The sequence below is a fragment of the Gouania willdenowi genome, chromosome 5 (assembly GCF_900634775.1).
Source record: "Gouania willdenowi chromosome 5, fGouWil2.1, whole genome shotgun sequence".
Taxonomy (NCBI): Eukaryota; Metazoa; Chordata; class Actinopteri; order Blenniiformes; family Gobiesocidae; genus Gouania; species Gouania willdenowi.
The window spans coordinates 38,902,021-38,929,883 of record NC_041048.1 but is presented as its reverse complement, the minus strand read 5'-3'; the positions used below and the strand labels follow the sequence as shown (position 1 = coordinate 38,929,883).

The 27,863-nt window shown below is 38.1% G+C and overlaps 1 protein-coding gene across 6 annotated transcripts; it reads right to left on the bottom strand.

Moving 5' to 3' along the window:
• phf20a (PHD finger protein 20, a) lies at positions 1-26,588 on the bottom strand. 6 transcript variants are annotated; one of them, XM_028446746.1, is made up of 18 exons: positions 26,441-26,576; positions 25,186-25,210; positions 22,063-22,197; positions 20,632-20,803; positions 20,341-20,425; positions 17,584-17,660; positions 16,896-17,496; positions 16,753-16,803; positions 14,466-14,735; positions 13,161-13,352; positions 12,336-12,431; positions 9,600-9,740; positions 9,080-9,261; positions 8,873-8,972; positions 5,286-5,481; positions 4,769-5,216; positions 3,199-3,379; positions 1-1,319 (listed from the first exon to the last, which is right to left on the bottom strand). In XM_028446746.1, the coding sequence occupies exons 3-18, from the start codon at positions 22,143-22,145 to the stop codon at positions 1,177-1,179; spliced, it is 3,018 nt and encodes a 1,005-aa protein (XP_028302547.1). In that variant the 5' UTR covers positions 22,146-22,197; positions 25,186-25,210; positions 26,441-26,576; the 3' UTR covers positions 1-1,176. The 6 variants fall into 6 exon arrangements, with proteins under 6 accessions (XP_028302547.1, XP_028302546.1, XP_028302549.1 ...); XM_028446745.1 differs by lacking the exon at positions 25,186-25,210 and having other exon boundaries at positions 26,441-26,588; XM_028446748.1 differs by lacking the exon at positions 25,186-25,210 and having other exon boundaries at positions 13,176-13,352; positions 26,441-26,588.
• Positions 26,589-27,863: the final 1,275 nt, after the last annotated feature.

Below are 27,863 nucleotides of genomic sequence, written 5' to 3'. Positions count from 1 at the left end.
GAAATTAATACCAACAGATCAATTTATTCTTGTACGAGGAAATCGGTTTGCATTGTGTCGACATGTTTCCCTGCGTCTAAACCGGACACTCACAGTACAGTAGCATACAATATCTGTATTTGGAACATTGTCAATAATGAGGAACACATTCTAAGGATATATTTACAAAATGAACAAATGCTGTAAATAATAAACAGATCAAACAGAATAAGGAAATGAAATAAATTGTACACGTTTTCTAAGTAACATCCGTCGCTGGTTACGAGATGAAGGTGAAAAAGTTTGCGTTACAGCTTTCAGTGAATGACAAACTAACAGAAATAAAGTGAAAACTACGGACAGAAAGAAAACAGTTACAGAGACAAAACAGATTTCCACTTTATATTCATCTCTGAAGCTGAAAATAAGATGCAGGACAAAGAACACATTAAATGACAGTGAGGTGAGGTGGCGAGCGACTTAAATCAGACACAAATTATAACGTAACGCTTAGAAGCCATGTACACATAATGTGCGTTTTCAAGTTAACGTTTTGCTCTCGTTTAGAACAAGAAAGTGAACACGGTTTGACATCGGACACATGGTCACAACTCAACTTTGGAAAGCTTTTTAATAACAACAGAAACAAACAAAAAGAATCTGTTGAAATTATTGCAAAAAGTGTATGTTTTTCTGAACCCACTGGGAATCAAAAGGAAAACTACGCATCACTGTGCACTGACAGACTGGGTGACTTCAAAGCAGTAGCGCGCACACACACACACACACACACACACACACACACACACACACACACACACACACACACACACACACACACACACACACACACACACACACACACACACACACACACACACACACACACACACACACACACACACACACACACACACACACACACACACACACACACACACACACAAAAAGAAGGCATTCATTAGGTTTGGAGTCACGTGTCATCTTCTGCTTTCCTGCATCTAGAGGTTAACGTTTGTGTTCCTGAAATAACGATGCAACCCTCTCCATAAGCTCATAGAAGTGCTTTAAAATGTTTGGATGACCTTTCTTAAATAGAGAGGGATGGTCAGATTGAAAGTGCTGAGTCATCCGAGTGGTTTGGATGTAGGCGTTGTAGTCCATGTGTTGCAAGCCTGTATTTGCTCTCTAGCGCCCTCATGTGGAGCTGTACTGGGAGATCTGCTGCACTTTGCTCAGCTGTGTAAGCAGTCGCTTCATGCTGTGTTTCAGCTGAGGGAGACGGGCGAGGGGCTCAGGGGGCTCCAGCTCCCCAGTGTAGTCCAACCAGCTCTCCAACACTGAGGAACACAGCAACAGAAACTGTTTTAACATTTAATAACAGGAACATTCACTGTAAAACTCTTTCAAAATCCGAGAGAAAGGCCTCTGAAATGCAGAAATCTGCATTAAAGTAATTTGAGTATGTTTTTTTTCTTTTTTTTTCTACAGCTTCAGTGAAATTAAATTGAAGACTTTTTAAGCTCTTTTGATGCCATTTGAAATTAAATTGAAGACCAACTTTACAGTAAACACAATTGGGGAAAAAACACCACATAAATTACATAGGGTTAGGGTTAATTTTTCCTAATGTCTAGAGCAGACGTGTAACTGGCGGCTCCTAAAGTAAACACAAAATGCCACACACACACACACACACACACACACACACACACACACACACACACACACACACACACACACACACACACACACACACACACACACACACACACACACACACACACACACACACACACACACACACACACACACACACACACACACACACACACACACACACACACACACACACACAAATAATCAGATGTCAGCTGATATCTTGGCTTTCCATGGCTTTATACACCTCCCTTTCAACATGTGTTCAATACCTTTTTCCCCGTGTTATTTCACAATATTACTTTATATTAAAGGTTTTAAAAATAATGTTTTGAAACCGTATCACACATTTCTGTGGGATTTTTCCCATAAAACGAGTGACTGAGGGATGAAAGAGTAGCAAGCAGACATGGTATCCAGTAGAGTTATGCTGAAATAATGAGAGCTTTAACATAAGTCACCTGAAGCATTAAAAACATTATAATTCATAACAGTTGTTAGGGCTGGGCAGTACGAGCAAAAATGCATGTCACGGTATTTTTCAAAATTCTAACAGTTCCACAGATATGACGGTATTTTTTTTTTCATGTATAATCAGGTGTTCACAGCATTTTCTAGTGGTGGAAAGAGAAATTACTGCACTAGATTTACTTAGGATGGTTTATTTTACTGTCATGAGTGAATATTGTAGAATAATTCCACTCTAGCAGTAATACAAGTTACAATGAAACACAGCTTGACAGTCTCTCGTCTGTTATTAATGCATCCAAACATGTAAACGCCCACTGGCTCTTTGCTTAGCTTTAGCATTAGCTTGATTTCTAGCTTTAAATACTGCATGGTGAATAAATGACCATTTTGTTTGCAGCTCCACCAGGACTTATTTCTGCATTATAGGAATTACAAATTGCGATCCTTCGCTCTCTTTTTTTTGTGTAATACTGCCGACATGCTAAGCTAAGTGTGCCTCCATAAGCAAAGACATTATATATGTAAATAATGTCTATGTCTGTGAGTGTTGTCATCCTGTAGCAGAGGCATGAGCATGCAGGCACATGCTCACATGCAGCTTCAGAGCTTTTAATGTATTTCTTATCCATTTACAGTTTAACTAACACCAGAGAGCTACTGTTTACATTCCTATTTAGGAATATACCTCCCAGCCCTAGCAGTAGTTAACACTAAAAACTTTATTTAGCATTTTTTGGTACAGTTTGGCGAAGTGTAAGTCTGTAAAGTATCTAAATATAAAACGATGATGAAACAAACAAGTGTAAACCAATGCATAAATAAACTCAAACAGATTGGGGGAAATTTTGAAACGGAAATCAAAGCTGCTACAGGTGTTGATGGAAAACCGTGGAAAGGATTTCAGACAAAACCAAACATGGCCGAAATAAAATGGTTTATTCTTTTAAACTTGATCTGTAAATGTAAAGCTTTTGTTTCCTGTGTAAGTATAAAATATTTTTATTACTCCTGAGTGACTTAATCAACCATCATGCTTTATTTTTAGTAAAGTGTCACTATTACTATCTAAAGTCAATGCTACAGACTCACCATCCAGCTCCTTCTCTATGAAGTCCATCCTGTGTGAGACCTGATCCTGCACTGAGTCTATGTGATCCAGGAGGTTAATCTGAGCCTGCTGATGTTGGCTGCTGTTATCCTCCACGTCTTCAGAGTCCGTCGTTCCCTCCGTCTTGTTTTCAGGCTGAGTGCGAGAGGCGGCCATAGAGATCTGTAGAGAGGCATAAAATGAGAGAAACAATCAGCCTTTCAAAGTTAACACCGTCATTTTAAATCACAAATTAACACGCGTGCCAATACATCCATTAATAGATTCATCGCGATTTGATAATTACTGAGTGTGAGATTCACTCATCAGGATTAAAAGCTAGCGTGTGAAAGAATCGAGGTTTGTTTCCTGCGAGTTCAAAGTTGGTCAAAGGAAAAACCGATATTCCACAAGTGTTATTAGAGCTGATGTTGTAGGTTTTATGTTATTAAAGATGCTTTGATTGTGCAGAGCAAAATGTTGTGGGATTTATAATAATTAATTTTATTTATAAGCGCTTTTAAAAAAAAAACTCAGACACTTTACAGTTCAAACAATTGCAAACAAGTCAAAAAAGAAAATTACAACAAAGGTAAATACATAATCATAAGTTAAAAACTAGCTTAAAAAGGTGAGTTTTGATGAGTGCTTTGACAGTTGGAGGGTCGGTGCAGTGTTCAATGTGTTCCAGGAAGGGCAGCTATAGAGAAGGCTATTCGGTATTAAAGTATTCTGCTTCGTGTTTACATGGAAATAGTAATTCCGAATTGAGGTCTACATGGTAAATACGTTTATTCGACTTTAATGAATTCCTCTTTAGGTCTGAGGGTTGGGAAGGTTCTGATTGGATAGGGGGCAAACAAGACATGTCACATCTATCGGAAAAAACACAGCAAACCTTTTCTTTTCTACCACAACATATTAGACCACATGAGAACTGTTTTCACCTTTATTTTAATTGTAGTTTTGAATCAGTAACTTGACAACAACACACGGTTTCACTTTGCTTCGCGGAGTAAAAGAGATAGAAGTCCATACTTTGGTCAATCAAAGCCAGCGGTTAATAATAAAGCTGTTCTACCTCCACTCTACAGGACGATTAATGAAAAATTTACTTTATAATGATCCACGCATCATGAGTGAAGCTCTGGTGCTTCAAGCCTTGATGAAGACATTCCGTTTGCCGAGGTCCGCGTGTGCGTAATAAGTCCATGTGAATGTCTGCATGTTTATTCCTCTGTCCATCCTTTTCATTATATCCATGTCTTCTAAAGCTCTTATTAAATGAATAGTTTCTGCTCTCGTCCAGGCGGCGATCTTGGACTATATTGTCACCAGCGCGTCATCATGGCAAGTCGCTCATGCTCAGTACGACCGGAATTAAGTTAAAGCGGAATTAAGTGTTTACAAGAATTAAAGCTCCCATGTAAACGTGGCCATTCTCTGTGTATGCTGTCAGTTACTAAAAAGAAATTGGGATCAGCAGGTCAGGCTTTTTAAAAATCAGTGATCGACCAAAAAATTGCAATTGGTGCAGCCCTACATTAAATGATATTGTTAATATTAATATACCTTGTTGTCTGTTGCTGCAGACTTGGCCTTGTCCGTCTCCAGCAGACTCCCGTAGCGCTGCTCTCGCTCCAGCAGCTCCTCGGTGCTCCTCATGCTGTCCTCCAGCTCTGAACCCTGTCGGGTCTCCACCACCAGCCGCTGCTCCACAGCTGGGTAGTAGGCCCGGGGCTTCTGATAGCAGTGTTCACTGGTGATGTACGAGTCCTGGAAGGAGGGGTAGGAGGATGAGGAGGAGGAGTAGGATGAAGATGAAGAGGCAGCGGTGGTGGCTCTGCTCAGCTTTTCCAGAGCGTTGGACATCAGGATCTCCCCCCTGCTCATGTCTTCATCAGGAGTGACGGGAGATGACGCCGCGTTGCTGCCCACGCGTGAGTCTGAACTGATCCGTGAATGTTCCAGATGTTTCCACGGCTGACGCCAGAGCTTTAGGTCAGCGTGGGGGCTGTTTCTGATATTCAGAAGGAAACATTAGGACCGGATCAACCATGAACAATGTGGAAACTAAAGAGCTACTCACTGTAAGACTTTCATCTTGAGCTGCAGCCCGTTGAGGATCTCCACCACGTGGTGCACGTCTCCCAGCAGCTGGTGGGTGGTGGTGATCTTTTTGGCGTTTTGGTGAGAGTAGTTTTCCCGCAGGAAGGAGAGTCCGTGCATGTGACCGTTACTCAGCCACTCGTGGTCGTACCAATAGCGCAAGCTCTGTCTCTGACCTAGAAATAAGAAAAATGTGATGAAGTCTTCAAAGTCCAGGATAACTCTGAGTAAAAGAATTTGGTGGCCGAATATATTCGACCCAATATTGTAAAAAAAAGTCACATTCAGCCTTCGGTTTAGTGAGTTAAAAACAAGGCCGAATAGTAGCATATGACGCAATCAAACAATGTGCAGTGATTTGGGTCGGAAAAGTGTGCGCGCGTTGCTGCAGAACCAGCAGCTCCTCCTTTCAACACACAAACACAGCCAGACTCTCCTTATCGCTTACTGCTCTCCGTCGTCCGTCACCACGTAAAAGTTGAAAACCGTCCAATTCCACAACTGAGTCCGTTGTTAGCGCTGACAGCCACAAATCCGTAAACATCCCCATTGTTTCCTCCTTACACTACACCGGGTCTCGCTGCATAGGCTGATGTAGCATTAGCACGGAGTTAGCACAGCTGATGTGTGTAAACAATGGGTCCATGGGTCCAAGCAGTGACGACCAACACGATCGGCAGCAGAAAAAGTAATGCAGTTTGGGCGTCCAGTAGTGCAGTCTACATTTACATATATGGCAATAACGTATAACATATAATTTATATTAAACAGCAGTATTTGTTTTAGCTGTTAAATGGTTGGAGAGGGAGGAGCTCACATTCTAGGTGTGTTAGGTGACGTGACCTGCCAACGTGGGCAAAATCCAACTCGTCCATTTGAAGCTGACTTTTTACAAAATGTGGAATAACAACAAGGGAGGGAAGAAACAGAACTTTTTCACTTTGTCCCTCTGAATGAGGCTAAAGGAATGTATATCACTGTAGCAAAACCATTAGAAAGGGATTTTTTCATCATACCTCCCCTTTAATGCACTTTAGGTTTTTTTTGGAATGCATGTTTTGTTTTATTTGAAGGGCTAATATAAATGAAAAACTTTGTTGTGCTTTTTATGAATAGCAAAGGCTACTGGAATATTTAAAAAATGTCAGAATATTCAATAAAGATTTACTTTCTTTAAAAAACATGTCTAAAAATGTATTCTGGGCTATTTATGCACTATAAAAATAGTGAAACCTTAACAAAAGGCCATGTTTCATTCTTTTATAAATTACTTTCCTATGAGGGAATCTATTGTTAATAAAACCAAGGTACACTGGGAGTCAGAACTACAACTTAATTTCTCTGAGGATTTCTGGGAGGGGGCCTTGAGGGCTGTTAACTCGTCGTCCAGTTGTACCAGACTCTCTCTCATACAATTTAAGGTCCTGCATGGATTACATTATAGCAAGGAGAAACTTTCAACGCTCTATCCAGACACAGTTGACCAAAATTGCAATAGATGTTCACAAACCCCATGCAATCTCACTCATGTGTTTTGGTCATGTCCTAAACTGTCCACATTTTGGCAACTATTCTTTAAAACAATTTCAGATGTTTTGGACATTAATATACTTCCTAACCCACATATTGCCATTTTCGGCAAACCTCCAGATGACCTTTGTACTACAAATATTAAAAACAATGTCATAGCCATTGCGTCCCTTATTGCTCGTAGAAGAATCCTCTTGTTATGGAAGTCTTTCCAACAACCATCAGTCAAAGTTTGGTTACGCGACATTCTCTCTCTTCTTAAACTTGAAAAGATCAAGTTCTCACTTAGAGGCTCATCTAATAGATTCTACTCCCACTGGAGACCATCGCTCTCCTATTTGGATGGGCTCCCAGCTACTGAAGTCTGCTTGTAAGCACCACTTCTCTCTGTGTCGGTCCACTGGCGGCAGATGACCCCCCCACAACGTATTCATTATAAAATATGCCAGCATGGCGGTGCCGCATCAACAACAGGGGAGGTTGTTGATGCGGTTGTCAGGCAGGTATGAGGATGCACACATGCATGGTTCATGTGTTAAGATATATAGCTGCACATGTGCACTTAAATATGTGTGTGGACATGTGTATATGTGGGGGTGTATGTGATGTGCAGAGGTAAGCGTATATATGTGTATGTGTATATTCTTTTGTATGCAAATGTGTATTTCTATCATTTCTATTTTGTAGTCATATTTGCACGGTAATTATCTAAGAGGCTCAGGGGTTTGGGGTGAGGGGAGGGCAGGGCTTTCTTTGTTTTGTTTGGATCAAGTTTTTGTCTTTTTTGTCCAAATTGTTCAACTGTATAAAAAGAAAAGAAATTGTACGCTTTTGTATACAATGATATCTGTGACTTGTATTTCATAAATAAAATTATAAAAAAAAAAAAAAGTGAAAAACTTAATCGCATTCGATATTCGGCCAAGCGTTTATATTTTATTTGGCTTCTTCGGCCACAAATTTTCATTTCGGTGCATCTTTAAGGACTATTTCAGCTATAGTTTTAGTCGATTAAATGACATTTTAGATTTTAGTCGACTAAATCTGTTACATATATAGTCGATTAAAATATAAAGCATAAGAGTTTATGCATTTTTTTTTTTAAAACATCACTTACCATTGATCAACCTGATATTGGACGTTGTGTTTTTATTAGTGGACAAAAATGTAAATATGTTTTAATTCCATCAACATTTTTTTTTTTTTTTTTTTTTAAAATCATTGTCACTTAAAAAAAAAAAAAAATAGTCAATGAAAACTATGATGCAAAATTCAAGTCAACATTGGCGTATGAATTTAAATCAAGCAGAAGTTACAATATGACACTAAAAATAAACCCACATAAACGTTTTGGGACAAAATCAAGCATTTTACACACACAATTTGTCACTGTAAACAGAGAAACAAAAATGTAAATTCTTGGTAAAATATGAAGTAACATTATACCAGTGCACCTCCTGGAATAGAAATAGCTATATGACACATATTGTGGGATAATATCACACATTTACTGCCTTAAAATGAAGGTGTAGCAACATTAACAAATGGACAGAATGCTAATTTCGCACAAAATTTCATGTGTGTATTTGACGCAAATACAACAGGAAAATATGAAATAGTAAACTAAATTAACCATATTAAGCATGTTGGGCTATTTATTAGCCTGTAATGACATCTGATTAGGGAAAGCAAATGAAACAAAAAAAACAGAAAAAGAGTACATTTAAACAGTATTGGAGAAATTTTTAATAATGAAAAATAATGAATGAAAAAACAAAAAAAAGAATCATTGTAGTACTAGCTTTTATTATATATACACCATATGGTTAATAAGAATAAGAACTTACACTACTCATTCATAATATCACCTCTCTGTCGCTGTGTTATAACTGATGACTTTTTAAAAAAAAAATTACAAAATCATAAAATAAGTTAAAAAAATTGGTGGTTTGATACGTCAACAAGTCCAATGGAGGGATAGAAGAGTGAATGAACAGGTGTTTATTATTGATGGATGGAGTGACCTTTGTCTCTTACCTGGTGGCTCTCTGCAGATGTAACACGTGTATCTGTCTGGAACGCTGTCTTCTAACAGACCCATGCAGGTCCCATGCTGCCAGCATAAACACTCCTCGCACTAATCAACCACAAAAACATTTGTGTCAAACATTCAAGCTGAATAGGCATCAAACCTGACGTTTACGATAAACGAAAGAGATAAAACTTTTTTTTTTTTTTTTAAACCTGAATCATGAAGTCGTTTTCTTCCTCCACTTCACAGATACATCTCACTATCTCCTGCTCATTTGTGTCCACGGCGCCAGAATCCACACTCAGAGGGGGTGTGGTCACGTCCAGATCCACGTCAAAGTCCTCATCGCTCCACCCACAGCTGTCGGTAGACCAATCGCTCATGCTGTCTTCATCTACAGTAACGGGACAAACGACTCGCGCTGTGATTGGACAAATAAAATCAAAGCAGGAAAGGAAATGCAACTGACTAAAAAAAAAAATCAACCCGTGAATGATTGAAAACCAGAAAAGGTGATTATGATGGAAAATGTAATTGTATTTAAAGCAGCAAAAGCAGCAGAGGATTTAATCCATCACATGTTAGAAATGTAGTCGTTTGTTCCAATGATGCAGAGAAACAAACATGATGGATTAAATCCAAAGTGAACAGATGAGAGCAGGGAGAGGAAGCCATGTACGTACACACACACACTAACTGTATATACACACGCACGGACTCGGAGATACCCACCATCCACATGTATCTGCTCTGAGTAGTGATATCCAGGCCTGCGGGGGTGAGTTTGTGAGGGGGTACTTTTGACTGTCATATTCAATTTGGACTGAAGACCCAATACTGGGATGTCAAAAATCTCCTCACTACCTGTGTGGCCTGTTTCAGGGAGGGGGAGGGGGAGGGGGGAGCAGATGTAGAACAAAAGTGTCAAAGAATGTTCTATAATAAACACCATGGACAGATGAACAACAGTCAGGGACAAGAAAACCCAGAAAGATTAAGGCGGTGTTGGAAATGTCAAACTAACATTCTATACACTACAAACTGAATGAGTATATACTGTCTACTATATACTATATGTACGGTCAGGAGGATGAGCGTTCTCACTAGGCCTGGGCCGATAATCGATAAATTAATTAACCGGACGGTAAATTATAATGAATTTGGTATATTGCCATATACATGCGTATTAGGTGGCCCCCCTGTCGGTTGCAGAGGCTAGCATTAGCGACGAATATCAAACAGCAGATAACTCAGTCAGTTCTAATAATTTATCAGTGAACCTGCAGCATAACTAAAATAGTAAACCACCGCCAGCCAATCTTAGATTTAAATAAATCAAACCGTTATAGTCCGGTAGATGCGGCTACTCTGGACCTAATACGTAGCTTCGGATTTCTACACCGGCTACACCTAGCGGAGCGTCGTACCAGCGGTGTCCGCAAGCTGAGGAGACGTAAGCGGTGTGATCTGAAGCAGAGGCGGGGATGCCGAGCGGGGCTAACAACCAAGCTAAGTCGAAGTATTTTGTTTTCCTTGTCTTTTGCCTTTAAACAGGCTGGGTGACAAGGGGGTTCACCCTCAGCACCTGCATGTTTGTTCCATAGCAGAGTTAACGAGGTAAACTAGAAACTATTTGGTCCATTCTGTATGGTTTAAGACTGAATGAAAACAGAACAGACTGAAACAGGGGGAGGAGGGGCCACTAGCATTTTTGTTTACAAAGGTTCTAACTGGATTGGAAGTGTTACCTGTTAAAGAATGTACAACTATATTATATACCTCTGTGTCTCAATGTTTCATATTTATTGCAAGTTAGATTTTTTGAGAGAGTCTTGATAAACGATTTATTTATTTTTGTTGTGTGTTGTTTTGCATTTAAGGTGTTTTTTTTTTTTCTTAACAGAAACAGGGTCTATTTTATTGTTTTTGTTTGTGATATTTATTAAAGTGCAATTTTTTGGTAACAGAGACTGAGAGTCCGTTTTATTTTAATTGTTTGTTTTATTTGTTTAAAATATTTAAAAGTTCGGGGCGGTGTGTAGCTCAGTGGGTAGAGCACCCGCCCCATGTACAGAGGCTATAGCTCCTCACCTGCAGCGGGTCCAGGTTCGATTCCCGGCCTGGGACCCTTTCCTGCGTGTCATTCCCTGCTCTCTCTGACCCCCTTCCTGTCTAGCAACTGTCATATAAAGGCCACTAGAGCCAAAAAAATCCTTTAAAAAAAAAAAAAAAAAAAAAAAAAAAAAAAAAAAAAAAAAAAAAAAAAAAAAAAATATTTAAAAGTTCTTGACATTCCAGTTACAATGGTAAAAAATACAAAGTTGATTGCATTTGAAAGGGTGTACTTGCATTTTTATGTTATCATTACATTAGTGATTAATTTGGTCTAAAAAATATATCGTCCAGCAAAATCTGTTATCGGCCGAGAACCTACAACGACTAAAACCTGAAGCACACTGAGGCAAGAGATATAAAACAAAGTGGATAATAGATAATATTTTTTCATGTGTATTTTAAAACTGATTTAAGACTTGGGTCAAAACTGACCCGTTATCATAAGAAATGCTAAAAGAAAGCTAACACAAGAGGAAGGATATGTTTTATGGGGTAATTTATTTCAGGCATGGTACATGTGATTAATTAAATTTGAACTTTAGTAATTGAGAACATAATTGTAATTGACTTTCAGGGGGAAAATAATCATTTTAATTTTAATTGTAACTGGAAAAAATGCCAGTCACTATAATCATAATTGAACATGGTTCATTGAAGACAGACTTATAAGTGTAATTGACTTCAGCGTAACTATCCTGTTTTCAGAAAGCATCTGAAGCATGTAAAATGAAAAATTGGCAATACTGGTCAACTTTATTAACCCTATTTATCATGTTTGGTATGATTTTGGGAAATTTAATAAACTGTAAACTCATCTAAACAGGAAAAAACAATGAAAAAGTAATGAAACAGAAAAGTATAAAGTGACACGGACGTGATGAGCAAATGGGTAAACTCTGAAACAAAAGTTTTGAAACATGAAAATTGAAGGCAACAATGTATCATCTGGTAATTTTTTTCATGAGGAGATGCTGCAGGGTTTATTTTATGCAAAAGGTGCTCCAATGCAAAAAAAGCTTTAAAAAACTGCCTTAGTGATCTATGTTTCTATGTTAAGGGCTTTGAACTGTTTCAAAAAACCAATCAAAGGACACTCTTGTGTAAAATCAAAAGAAAAAAAAAAAAATGTATAAATGAGGGAAGCTTTGTCCTTATAAAGAGCTAAAGTGAGCGACTGTAGTTGTAGTGTTTGTTTGGAATAGTGAGTGACGAACTCAGCAACACGTCACACTCCCACACCAACCACACTGTAGCATGTTGCAGGCAAGCCTTTCCAATGATGGCGTACAGTGGGAGCGCATGCAGAGCAGCAATTATTGAATGTTGTTCAAAGGCAGACGAGCTGCTTCTTACCAGATTTGGTCCTTTTTTTCTTTTTCTTCTTCTTTAGTTTAATGCGTAGGAAGTCCTTCTGCCGTGGCTTGTCCTTCAGTTTGTCTTTTACCGAGCCTGGGGGCCACATAAAAACAACAACAGATGAGTTATTCAACCTTTACTCTCAAAGGAGCCATGTTTGCCTAATCTCGCATGGATTAAAACCCTTCCAGAGACTATAAAATACCATCTCAATGAATATAATATTGTGTAAAAAAAAATTTATATACAGTTAAAATTATATCAAAGAATTGTATGTGAGCAAGATTTTTTCGAGTTAATATATTTGAAGGGCCACAAAAAATGGTCAACACATGCTAATTGCTAATTTCTTGCAACCAATCAAGCATGCATATTAAGCCAGCATGTTAGCAGTTAAATAAATCTTTCCCCACACAAATAAAATCTCTATTTTATTGCAGAATAGTCTTTTTGTTAGTTATCTTACCAGGGATTTAAAACTTAAGGTTAGTCACAGGCACAAGGAACGTTGATGGTCTGTAGAGCTTTTAGGAGGTGATGTAGGGAGTTTTTGCACAATGTGATTCATTTTTAGGTCAACAAATTGTTTTATCATAATTTTATTTGAAGTCAATGTCATTAATCCTCAATACCCTCTTTTTCAAAAGCTATAGGGAGCCATTGCAAAATAATCAAAGTCACATGAGTCTCCAGGGCTGCAGGTTGCAGACCCCTGCTCTAGGCTGACCATGGAGGTGAATACCTAAAGAATAAAATCCTACAGTCTGAAAAAACTCTAATAGATACTGTTTTGATGTCCTCCATTTTTATTAATCTACTGACCAACGTCAAAGCCACCTTTGTCTGGGTCCATGTCCTGCATGTGCCATCCGTTTCTCTCCAACTGGTTCTCTTTGCTTTTCTCCCTCTGCAGCACTTTCTGCTGATGGCCCTGAGCACCGACTGCAGGCGGGGCCGACGTGCGCCTGCCTGTAGTCTTTAATTCACAACGGGGAGCTGCTGAAGCTCCGGGGTCTGAAAAAAATTTTCACAAAGCAAATCCATCAAGGATCGTATAATCAATTTACCGTAAGCAGATATTACAAGCAAAGATCCTGTGTTTTGTGCTTGGTTTATTTAAAAAATGCAGGGTTTTGGGAAGAAAAAAAAACTGCAAAAACATAAGAATTAGGGATGCACCGAAATGAAAATTCTTGGCCAAAAATGAGAAAACCAAGGCTGAACTGAACGTAAACTGAAAGAAATGATTATGCCAAATATTAGTATAATCATATTTATGGCTATATGAGTTTGTACTAACCTCAGTATTACAGCTTTATAATTGTATACATTAATATTCAAAAATAAATAAATTAAACATATATGAAAATATGTATTTAGCAGTGACATTTCAACAATATAAAATAAAATCTTTATCTCATTGCCCAGAATGCACTTTTTGGCTATTTTTGGCCAAAAATTTTCAATGGCCAAATTAATAATAATGGCACAAATAAAAACTAAACATAGCAAGAATGTAATAAATGATCTTTATAAGCACTGTAGCTATTTTCGATTCCATCTATAAATATGAAATTCCAACAATCATGAATGTTTTGAGTGATGACGCGTTTGTATTCTGTATTTTTAAGTTGAACGTGTTCATTTGAAACTAAACTACAAACAATGCAAACCAGATTAGAAAACCAAGAGTCATATTTCTTAAATGTTGGAACACTATTTAAACATTTACTACAGTTTGACATTATTAACCTCTATCAATCAGTTTTAAAGTAACATTCTGTTTCTTCTTAACCATTTACCCATCGGGGTAGCAGTAAAAAACTACTTTGGGCACCCGGGAAGCGGTTTGAAGTTAAGGGTCTTGCTCAAGGGCCCACAGTAGTTATGATTAGCTTAATCCTCCCAGAATTTTAACCTGATGAACTTCTGTGACTACTAAACCACCACTCCCATAAGAATGGACCTTGGACATTGAGTATTTGCCAAAACAATTACAGTTTTTGTTAAATGCAGGGCAATTTTGCAAGTAAAAGATAGAAAAAAGTCACATTACTTTTTAAATTATTTATAACCGTTAATATTGTTCATGTAAATGTGTTGATGCAGGATGTAGAGTAGACTCACGTATAGAGGCAGAGATGGTTCGCCTTCTCTTCATGTTGTCAAACCCGGCCACAGCTGAATGTTTGTCGGAGGCCCGTGTTTGGACGCTCCTGGTGGGGCTGCTCTCCACTTCCGGCAGTTGTTCCTCACCGTGATAATATTTCATGTGGTAATGCAGCAGCTTGGCTTTCCTGAAAGACTTGGTGCAGCCTGGAGCGCAGCACTTGAACGGATTGTGGTCGAGGTTGATTGACAGGACTGGGGGAGGTTGGTTTTTGATGACTCTGTACACTGAATCAAAGTGATGGAGAAAAGCTATTAAACTGATGGCTGTACACAGCAAGGCCTTCATTAATCAGCCATTTGCGTACGACTATGTTTCACGCAATTCTGACGTGAACGTTTGCTAGGGCAGGGCGATATGGACCAAAACGCATCTCGATATTTTATTTCAAATAAAGTCTGACCAGAAAGACAATGGAAGGTTAAACTTGATGATCCAAATGCCACACAGGCACATTTATTAACAAACAGCTTCACAATACGAGCCACTTTATTCTTTTTCTGTAAGTGAAGATTGGCTTGTTTAGGGGAAGCTCTGGGTTAGCATGCACTCAGTGATCCATCCAACTGTGCTTTTAATGCTGTTTTAAGAAGTGAAAGCAGCAACTCATAAAAAAGTATTTGAATACAAAATAAGCTATAAAAAAATATATATACCGTATTTCTCGGACTATAAGGCGCACCGGATTATAAGGCGCACTATCAATGAATGGGTCTGACCGGGTCTATTTTCATACATAAGGCGCATCGGACTATAAGGCGCACTGGTTTGTTATTATTACTATTATTAAGGCTCCTTAAGCAAAACAAAACAGTCAGATAAGTTAAACTTTTTTCAACTCATTAACAATAACTGTCAACATTGTTCAGGTTTAACACATAAAATATAGAACAATACACTCACTTTTTCAGTTCAGTATGTTGAAGCACAGAACTGGTACATATCACTCCATGAGGTGTCTGACTACATTAGCCCTGAAGCGCCAAAAATCCATCAAGAGGTGCAGCTTCATAGTTTACCCAAGTTGTACTAAAACAGTTTGACATATTAATTCCATACATAAGGCGCACCTGATTATAAGGCGCACTGTCGATTTTTGAGAAAATTAAAGGATTTTAAGTGCGCCTTATAGTCCGAAAAATACAGTATATATATATATATATATATATATATATATATATATATATATATATATCGATATAGGCAATATTGTAATTTTTTATATCCCTAAAATAGAAAACTCAAAATATCTTGAATCTCGCCATATCGCCCAGCTCTAGCATACGCTACGATCAGATCTCACGTCAGGTCTGACCTCATGTACAATAATCTGAGAGGAATAGTAGTTCAGCAGTAAAATCGGACTGAGACTGAAAATAAAATATTAAACAAGCCTCAGCTGTCATTTAGGCATAAACAGACAATCAAAAGAGATAAAATTGATTATTAAAACTAACTAAACTAAAAAAATTGAATTCCAAAAAAGTACATAATTTTTAGCCGGATCAGGTTTTCCATAACATCGCATTGGTAAATGGAGCCCCTTTTATGTGCACAGCGCAGCCTGTGGCGACTGTATGGAGGAAATAGGAATTCATTCATGCTTTTAAAATGTCAAATATACCTTAATGTTTTGCAAATGCCCTACAGTTTAACTGGTAATGTTATGAATTATAGGTGAAATTGGCTGAAGGCATAATTAACACAGAAAAGGAAGAATATTTGTTTTTTTTAAAGAGTTTTGATCGTTTATTTAATGATGTGATACTTATTGCCTAAAGCGTGCGAACTGAGGCCAGTATAATTTTCATATTCAAGCGTCTCTCCGGGACCTCTGTAGTGAAGTTGTTCACACAGGGGGGCAGACGTCACCTGTTGGTTATCTGACTTTCTTCTATAGAGCGTTTAAATTAGCTCTTCAAGTCCAATTTTTTACACGTTCAAGAAAACACATCTTTGTTTTGCTCCACCTCTGATGTGAGGATGCCGATTTTAATCTTGAAAAAGTTTATTTTCTTCTTTGACCTCATTGGGCGGGGCCTCCGAAACAGGAGGGCATATCAAGTTAATGACGATCGAATTCAGCCACCGAATTTATCAACACTCAATCATTTGTACGCTGGGACTGGTCAGATATGAATGTTTCATAAATCACACGTTGATCCTGTCGTACAATAAAATCAGATTTGCACCCGTTTTCAAGCAAGGTTGATAAATGAGGCCCAAGGATGGAGATGCACTTACATGGTTCTCTGCTGAATCTGTTGGGGTTGTGAAATCCCTGCTTCCTCACTGCTGTGAAGAGAAAAAAAAAAACATTCACGTTCAAGCCTTTTGTTTCAGATCCTAAAGAGGAAATAAGATGAACGGATATGATGAACACTTACGTTTCACAGGCTGAGGTGGTGGTACCTCTGCTGTGGGCTGAGTGCTCTCTGATTGGACGTTGGGCTTTTGCTCTACGTCCCCGTTGGAGCTGTTGGTTGTCATAGAGACAGACCCCACTCCTGTCTGAGCAGAGCTCTGAATGGGTACCTCTGTGTATGGCTTGGTTGACTCTGTGTATGGCTTTGTTGTTCCACTGTGTTCAGCCTCGGCTTCTTCCTGCTTCACGTCACCGTTGACACGACACGTTTCCTCTTTCTGCGTCTCTTCCTCTTCCAACTTCACTCCATTTAACAGTTCTGTTCCCTTTGCCGTAACCTCCAGCGTCTCCTTGTCCACCTGCTCTGACGCGTCCTCTTCCTGTTTTATAGCGAGCGTCGTCTGAATCTCACCGTTTGCTTTCTTGTTTTTCTCCATCGTCGGGACATCTTGTTGCTCCTCTTCCTCGCTGTTTGTTTCTTCCTCCTGATCGGACGTGCTGCGTCTGGGCCGCTTGTTCTTGGGACCCCCGTTCTCCTGAGAACCTCTGTCTCTGCGGTTGGGGGCCCGCCGGACCATGTTCCTTTCAGAGGACCGACACCTCCCTCCTCCTGCACCACCTCTCTGCTCATCAACACAAAAAAACAAACAAGTGTTGGCAGATGCTTGTGACAGTGGTGATGAAAAGAAGGAACTGGAGTAATAGATTACCTCTCTGACAAAGGGCTTCACATGAATGTCTTTCACCGTTTGGATGACCCCATCATAAAACCTGACAGTGTAGGATGCTGAAATGGAACAAAAGAACCACAATAAGCAGCAATAACTTGCAGATCAACTGACTCTTATTTTCACTTTGAACCTTTCCTAATATTTACATTTTCAATATTGGAAACTAAAAAACAACATAGAACCTTATTTATTAGTGATGCACCAAAATTCCGGCCACCAAAAACGGTCCAAAAATGCATTTCGCTGAAACACTTTTCTCACCGAAAACAAGCCAACTGCAGTGTAAGGGCGCACTCAACCAACGATTCGCATCCCGATTTGAAAAAAACCCAAACTCAAATCAAAGATTGCGATGTAATGATGCACTTAACTCTTTTTAATTTTAATTCATAGAGATCATACTTTGAAGAGAATAAAACAGATTAAATTATTATTATTAAAAGAATTTTCTTCTCCACAAATTGATGCTGACACCTCTACATGCGCGCGCACAGACATGAATAGTGTCTAGGTGAAATGGGTTCTTGCTTAAAGAGACATCTTTTGGGTCAAAAGGGTTCGGGCCGGGTCTTTTTTTTTTTGGGCCCCATTAAAGCTGTTCTCCCACCGCTGCTCGTAGCTCAGCTGAGTGTGGGCTGAACCAGAGACCTTGACGTCCAAACAAGTATCACTAAAACAGTCACAACACTCCCTATTGTTTAAGCAGAATATTGAAGAAAATACTGTGCTGTATCTTTTTTAATCCCCGGTTATTTGCAACGATTTTTAGCCGATTTAGAATATTCTAGTGCAGTGCCCGTAGGAAGTATGTCTTGCTATAGAAAAGTGGGAGGTTAAGTAGCTCTTTCATGGACAAGGTCATTTTCCTCTTTAAAATGACTTCGTTTGCTTGGAAATTAAATATTAGATATTTAAAACTCCTTTTTTAATTTCCAAGTTCAATAAGAAAACAACTGACCAATGCTGGAGACTCTGTGGTCAGGTTGGAGACCACACACACATTTTCTGGGATTGTCCTAAATTAAAAAAATTCTGGGAGGAAATTAGGAATGAAATTTCAAATCTTTTATACACTCACTTTGAAAGTGACCCGCTGGCTTTTGTCTTCAGGGTGCTCCCCCCTGACTACTTAAATAAACCAAATATGTACTTGTTTAAAATACTGGTGTTGGTGGCTAAGAAGATGATTACAGTGTCTTGGTTGAAACCGTTGCCCCCTACAGTGGATCAATGGAAACAGAGACTCATGAAAGTGTACACAATGGAAAAAATAACAGCAAGCCTCAATTTGACTATGGACTTATTCAAGAAAAGGTGGAATCCAGCTATTACTTATTTTGGACTGACATAAATGTTTCGGTTCCATCATACCAATGCTTGACTCTTGTATAAGTGTGATGACCATACTTCATCACTACAACTATGATTATTGTTATCTTTTGTATTACCGCATATTTTGCACTGCCTAAACGACCATCTGCCGTAGAGTTTGTTTTGTTTGTTTGTTAAAAGGATACTACACTACAGCTTTATAAATGTGATGACATGAGTGACGATAATTTGTAATGCGTGAAATATGAATAAAAACTTTTGTTCAAAAAAAAAATAAAACGACCTCGTAAACACTTAACTCCTAATAAAAAATTTCTTCTGAATTGAACACACACAAATAACTTAGCTTGAGTATTTTAAAAAATAGCCAAAACACAAACCAATTCCATGTTTTTACCTAGTTTTTTAACATATTCAAGGTAAGTTACAGATAAGTAAAGTATTTTTTACATGACAATGTTAAGTGAGCATATCTGATCGGTTATTCCTTTAGGCGTGATTAACATGTTCATGTCTACTCAGTTTGCCAAGGAGACGGCTTATTTAGAACAGGCAATAAACCCCCTTGGTTTCATAAAGGCAGGACAGGAAAATGTAACATTTGACAAACAGTGCCCATAACTGCTGTTCAGAGTAAAAAAATACTACTTTCTGACGCACACTTTCCAGGACAAAACATGCCCTGAATGCCGTTGAAAGTGAATTAAGTGTCAACAGTCACAGCTCAGAAGGCTTTGGTGAATTAAAAATGAGAAGGCAACAGAAACCCTTACAGTTTTGATTGTCTATTATTCATGTCATCGTCAGCGCATAAAAATTTGCAACGCAGAAAGCTAACATCTTAAACGGGATGAAATCTGGCAGTATAAACAGACTAACGTATAGCTAGTCGACTAAATGAACTGTGCAAAACATAATATTTAGCACTGTAATATAGGCTACATATATATATAGTAAAAGCCCATTGCAGTCCAAACAAATCCGACATTGCACACACGTGTACCAAGCAGCAGCCATGTTGAAAGTCTCATGGCAGTCTGATCCTGACCTACAGAGATATTTGAGGAACAGAGATTCCTTGCTTTATAGATAGTCAAATTTTCTTTACTTTCTTCTTCTCCACAAATGGATGCTGGCACACCCTGGATATTCTCATGTTTTTAATGAAGTTATTATTTGAAGCATTAATATCAATTCATACAACTGCAATGTTTTAACGTTAGTTACATTCCGAGCCATAAATGCAATGAGACTAATAATTTGCATAATTTCTTTTGGTCTTTCAGTTTTTCGCAAATCATTTTTAATTTGGTGCATCCCTAATATTTACTCTTTCAATATTGTAAACTAAAAACAACAACATAGAACCTTATTTATGTGGAAGGTTTATTGACTGATACCCACAATCTTTGTTGACTGAGATGACTTTTGCAGGATAGAAACGGCAGTCGGACCAGCTGGCTAGGACCTTGTCGTTCACACGAAAACCCTGAAGAAGAAAAAACAAAACACCTATCAAGAAGAAGCTTTATTGTAATAATGAGGTTCGAAAGTAGAATATGATATTAGGTTTTACATTAAAATCATTGTGTTACTTTTATATTTAGAATCCAGAATAAAGTTTCCAGTGTAGAATGACTTATTCATAATGATTAGTCATCCAGGCTAGCAGTTAAAGATGCTTGGCTAGCTTACAGGTACGGGGGAATCGTCATTCAGACCCAGCCGCCTCAGTTGAATCCTTTCCATGGGTCGCAGGTAGGGACTAGCCCAGTCAAACCACTCGTCGTAGCGATGGCTCCACTGTCGGTAATGAATTAGAACTTTCTCATCGTCGTAATCAATCTTCTCAATGTTTGCAGCATACCTACGTGAGGAGATGAAACACTGTGTGACATTGATGGGAGAGGGAGCAGTGGGTCTTGTTTAGGTAGAATTCTCACAGTTTGTCAAACATCAGCATTAATGAAGGAGATGGAAAATGTTGAATGAAGCAGGGTTTAAAAATAAATAAATAAATGTAACATACAGTAAAACAAGGAATTAATTATGATGCAAATCTTCAAACAATGGTGCATGTAGATATATATCTAAAAATGATGGCTGGGTGATATGGTCCAAAATTCATATTTTAATATTTTTTCTCAAAATGGCGATATATGATATAAAGCTTGATAATTTTAATTCAAATAAAGTCTGACCAGAAAGACAGTTCAGGGTTAAATTTGCTGATGCCAAATGGCACTCGGGCTAAAATATCATCACCGTGCTTTAAGATTGGTGATAAAAATTTTAAAAAACATGCGCGTTTCACAAACATGGCCAAATAGTGGCCTCAAAAGTAAATGCACAAAATGACAACAAAAAATACACAAAATTACTGCAAAAACACAAATTAACAGAAAAATACACAAAAGGAGAAATAAATGCACAAGGGGACATCAAAAATCCACCAACACAAAGAGACATCCAAAATTATAAAGATATATAGGACAACAATAATACACAAAAAAAGAAAAAAATATAGAATGGTACAACAAAAATACGTACAAATAAACAGAAATACACAAAAGAACAAAAATTAAGAAAAAAATGCAAAAAAGGGCAACAAAAGAATATACATACTAAAGAAAACACATAATTTATTAACAAACAGCTGCATAATATTTGCTACTTTTGCCTCTTTTCCTCCTCTAAGGGACAGCACATGTGAGTTCTGTAGTGTGGCCTGTTTAGATGACAGTCTGGGATAGGACACACTCAGAAATCATCTAACTGTTCTTATCATTCTGTTCTGAGATGTAGAGAAAGCAGCAACTCCCAAAAAAACATGTATTTTGATAACAAAATATCAATATATATATATATGCAAAGGCAATATTGTAATTTTCTATATCGCCTAAATAGAAAACTCAATATGTCTTGAATCTCAATATATTGCCCAGCCCTACTAATACCTGCCTAATCATGATTTTTTTTCAGTCACGTGTGTAGTTTGAAAACTCGACCTTGTCTTATTTTTCAAAACTTGTGTCCAGGAATGTTAGAAGAGGCCTTGGTTTGATAAGATGAGGAACCCAAACAGCAGCATGGTTAGACTGAAGCGAGAGAGAGACCATGACTCACCAGTTTTTAAGGCTGTCTCTGGCCTCGAGCTGAGCTCCCACCTCAAATGTTATTCCTCTTCTGTTCGGAGGCGTTTTATTCATAATGCCCACATCAAGCCTGACTTCCTGTACATCTGCACAGACATACAAAAACCTGTGAAACAAAAAGAAACAAATTTAATCCACCTTAGTTTAGCCATTAAAGCCAAAATAAATAATTCAAACAAACCCTATTATAAGGTCAGGGTAAGGGTGTGCGATATGACAATATTAGATCTTTAAGGATTTCAACATGACGACGATCTCCCAAATCACGGAGATCGTAGAACCGTCTGTAGTTCACATTTTAACCCTTGCTGTGCCGTGTCTGCGTCATGTGTCTGTCGTCCATACACAGAACATGCAAAGGTTTTTTCTCTGCCAAATCACACCATTTGCTCGTCAGCATTACAGACATTAATTAAGCGCTTAAATGGGGCAGAAGTACGCTCTGCTCCCCCTCCTCCCAGTGCACTGACACAGAGTTAGCTGTGCTGTTAGCGGCTGTCTGTCAGAGGCTCAGTGCAGATGTCTGTCTGTTAAACTCCATCAGTTCTGAGTGTTGAAGCACTGAAATATGTTTGAGGAAACACTGCATGTGTTTCTCTTCTGTAACTAACGCTCTGTCGCTGCGCTGTAGCAGAGATCTGCTGCTGTAGCTAACAGGGCTGTTTACACATTCTTAAAGAGACAGTGTCCTGAATGTGATTTACTTTAAAAACTACTTTCAACAACTCAGAGCTGCCCTGAAAAAAGCAACACTACATAATTTAATCACATTTCAGCCTCAATGAAGGACAAAGTCAAAAGTGACAAAATGTTGTTATTGTGCTGCTAGTGATTAATAAAAGGGTCTTTGTGGCATTTTTCTCCACTGACTTTGACCCATTATTGTTTTTCTTGGAAAACTATTGAAAAATAATAATAAATAGAGTTTATATCACCTATTGCCATTTTGAGGAAAATATATAGAGATATGAATATTGGTCCATATCATCCAGGCCTAATGTAACCAAAGCAGTAACGTTTTATCTTTTAAAGGATATGATTGTTTAAACTGTGCGAAATGAGGCGTTCAAACACTGCTTAAAGTAGAATTTTATTAATATGAGTGTGTTACCTCAATAACAAATAGAAATCACTAGACTGATATGCTGCCTTGTTATGTAGGAAATGTTGCTAATGCTAAAGCTACACCACTTTAAACAAAGTAAAAAGACTGTGCGACTAAAATAACTTGTCAGCCTTTTTGTTTGATGTTAATTGTACTTTGATGAATTGTTTACATACAAAAAAAAGAAAAAAAAAGATAATTACTTTGTCCTAAATGATCTTTTATTCCTTTTTTCCATTTAGGGCGAGAATTTTAAGAAGGTGATTTGGTTTGTTTTGATTTGATATGAGACCAATATCGATGGTTGGGGATCATACAGACCTTCCATCCAGACTACACTTTACCATGCACAACTCTTTAAAGTTCTTACCACCAGAACCTGTAAGGCAAGTTAGCAATAGGGGGCCCACAAAGTAGCGGGTTTTCCTGCCAGCACTCGTCGCCACTGGAGCAGACGGAGGCGGTGCGACAGATGGCAGAAGCGTGGCTGCCACGGAGGACTATTGGCTAGGCTAAAGGCTAAGCAGTGGAGAACCCTGCACGGCGCACACACACACTCATCTGGTTCTGCAGCGACACACTCTGTTATGACTCAAAATCACAATAGCCTCTTAAATAGCCATGTGTTTAGCTGTAGTGTGTAGTTTTTTGGCTGAAAACAATAACAAATGTGTAGATAGTGTCTACAGACACGCCTACTCATTAAGCGAGGCGAACAGGCTAGCACCGTCTACAGTAGCCCCTCCCATCAGTCAGCTCTGCATGTGGGTTCTTAAGGTGGATTGACGCGCAGCACGGTAGAATCAAGGCTTGACTGAGACTTGAGGATTAACGTCATCTTAAAAATACCGTTATCGGTCCAAAAATAAAAAATCAGAGCCTTTGCGATTAGAAAATTGTGTTTTATGATATCGTGAGAATATCGCAAATGCAATTAATCGTTCAGCCTTATTGTCCAGCAGTTTATTAATAAATGTTCCTATGTGGCATTTAGCATCAGGAAATTTCCTCAAGATATGTCTTTCTGTTAAGACTTCATTTGAATTAAAATGTAGCAAGATTCATATTGTATAATGCTATTTTGAGGAAAAAATAGTGAAATATGAGTTTTGATCCATACTGCCCAGCCCTAATATCAGGATATACTGTAACGCAGACATAGGCAACCAGCGGCCCAGGGTCCAGGTTTGGACCTTGTTCTAATTTTTTGTGGCCCCAAAAGTAAATGTATAAAAACAACTACAACATTGCAGAAAAACACAGTAAAAAACAAGAGAAAAACACAGAAAATACTCCAAAAACACAAAACTACTACAAAAAAGAACAAAACGACAACAGTAATACACAAGATTACAGAAAATAACAAAAGTACAACAAAAGACAAGAAAAACACAAAAATGACTCTGAAAACCAACAGTACTAACAAGCAAAACAACAAAAATTACTCAAAAAAATGCAAAACAACAGCACAAATACATAATAAAACCTATATTTTATAGGAAAAATAAACAAAAGGAGTATAGAAATGCACAAAATGCCTCACAACAAACATACACAAATTTACTATAAAAACTCTTTGTTGCTCAAATTGGTCACTATTCTAAATGCTGACATGAATGTTGATCATGTGACCCTCCGATAAAACAAACAAAAAATTTCTGTGGCCTCTGCTGTACAGTATCATGACATGCAAACCGTGAACCGTATTGTCAGATTTAGGGCAATGCACACCCCTATTATAAGAAGTGTTTGTTTTATTTTGACATTTTGATGCAGCTACAATCATTTGCTACAAATATTTGACAAGAGAAGATTCTGGGAAATGTTCTCATTAGGATAAATATCCATGTAAATGTAGCCACTCATGCTACGTGGACATAACCTCTACAACCATCACATGCAGTTTGTTTCATCCTGCAGCACAGAGTGCAGTGAGGATGGTGATTAAAGAAAGCCATGCCCCTCTATGCCTAATGTTGTATACCTTACCAACATATGCAAAATGTCTTTATTCCTAGAGGGGGAAAAATCATGAGGTGCATGAAGGACCAACAGTGATGACGGACACAGAGGTGGTGGATCATCTGATTCTGAATTCAAACCAGGCGTGGTGCAAAAGCAGTCTCAATAGGGTAAAAAAAAAAACACCCCCACGATAATACGGTTCCACCCTCTCGGTTTTCACGATAATTCCACAATGCATGGAACAAAAAAAAAACACATAAGTATATGCAATTCCTTAAGAATGAGGAACAAACGTCACAAGGTCTTACTTTAGTCCGGGATGCGGTGGATGTAGCTCCGCATAGTGAGGCTGTCTGTCTGTCTGTAGTGACTGTCAGTGCAAACCGGATGTCTTCACAGCACCGGCCCACGTGTTTTTCTGCTCCGCCGCTTCCACGCGCAGACAATGGGAGACAATGGCGCAGACCAGCGTGACTGTGCGTAACCACGCGAGACTGTAGTAGAATGTATACTACACAACATCCGCAATTAAATGGAGAATTTAAAATGGTTATTATGGGTGAATTTTAGCAACAATAGCACGAACAGCGAAATTAGGTTGTGACGCAACGCAAATTAAAGGTGCAGCTTCACTAAACATTTACTATACATTTCTAATTGGGGATTTTATGAATATCAACGACACAAGTGATGCTTTTAGACACTATAATATGTTAAGTCCTTGTACAAACAGCCACTATGTCCCATTGTTGACCGCAGCCCGCCGCACTGCTGCTACTTTTATTGTCCACTGTTTTATAACCAGTGGACAGTGAACGATAGACGCCTACGCTTACGTTAGCGCCTCTGACGAATCTGATTGGTAGAGCGGCTACACAAGGGGAGGGACGCGCGGCTGTGATTGGTGGAGCGGACTGTCACTCTCCGCAGATCTTCGGGGCCTTCGCAGGGCCTACTTTCTTGCTAGGAGCGAGCAGCGTGGACGCACCACTCACTCATCAAACTTCTCCAACTGAGAGCCCACATTGTTCACCTAACACGGACTTTAAGAACCCGGACTCACTACCGCGTCATTTACGCCACACTGACAAACATAAAACAACTCAATTTAGCGTTTTTAACCCACTTCGCCACGTTTGTTTTGAACTCAGGGACGCCGACATGCGGCATCACACTGTCTACGATGTTATTGCATCCAGCAACAAGGCCAAAAACCACGACGTTACTGCGACTTCTAAACTCCGAAATGAGCACAGTGGGTGTGATTTAAGCTCCATACCTGTTTACCAGCCAGCGTGTGTCCGGTCAGGGTGTAAAAGGTGCAGTTTATGTCCTTAAACGCGCAGCTAATGCGCCTCCGCCTGTCTCCTCCGGATCACGCAGTTGAATTTCTCCCCGTTGCATTCAGCACCGGCGCGGGCTCTGTGGAGCCACACTGCGCATGCGTGGACAAACAAGGCCAGCCTGAGTGACACAAACACTCATTGATGTTATGTCACTAAATATCACATCATTCATAACGTCTTCTATTGAACACATGTCCTAAATATTTACACATTTTGTTCACAGAGTTCACACATAATAAAAAAATAAAATTAATTTCAAAATAAAATGTTTTTTTAAATCAGGAAGTAAGAAGTTGACATTGAAGAATATGGATTTCTTTTTTGTTTCCTGTTCAAATAAGAAAAAAAAAATATTTAAAAAAAAAAGGGTGATTAGAAATGTATTGCGTACAATGGATCACATTATGTGCAAGGAGATTAAATGACAATTTAAAAATATGTGAATATTGTGCAACTTTACACAAGATCAGTGTTTTTCAACCTTGGAGTCATGACCCCTGTGGGGTCGCCTGGAATTAAAAAAGTGACCGCCTGAAATGTCTATTAATTGATGAAAATATACAGATTAAAATGACATATTTATTACATGTGTTTTTAAATATTATCATAACTAATTATTATTTTATTGTTATTATTTACCACACATACAATTTCAAACATAAGTTTTCAATTTTTCCTATTTTTCTTCTCAAATATCATTCTAGTTTAAATAAAATGTAATAAAAAAAAAAAAAAGAAGAAAAAAGAAAATATATCTGAGCTGGCACATCTTGTGCATCTTTGTGAACTAATCCTGTATAAGAAACATGATAAAAGTTAATTAATTATTATTATTATTATTATTATTATTATTATTATTATTATTATTATTATTATTATTATTAATATAATAATAACAATAATAATAATAATAATAATAATAATAATAATAATAATAATAATAATAATTCTAGAGATGTTTTGGGGTCACCAGAAATATGTGATATAAAAAATTGGGCCACTCACCCGAAAAAGGGTTTTTAATATAAAGCAAAATCTACATAAGTTATTTTCCACTGTTGGGTAAAATGTATAGTAAATTATTTTTTTTTTAACGTACCAAAAACAAAAGCTATTATTACATCTTTTACTTGTACTATATTAAATTACAGCAACTGGCTTTTGTTTGCGAAATCCTTTATAATTCAATAGTAGAAGAAAGGTGGAATTAAATGAAACGAGAAACAAACACATTCATCTCCCATGTGCGTTACAATTACGTCTGGCTCTGTGGAGCCACACTGCGCATGCGTCAACAAACAGGGCCGGCCTTAGTGTAAATATCACCTCATTTGTAACGTCTTCTATTGAATAAAT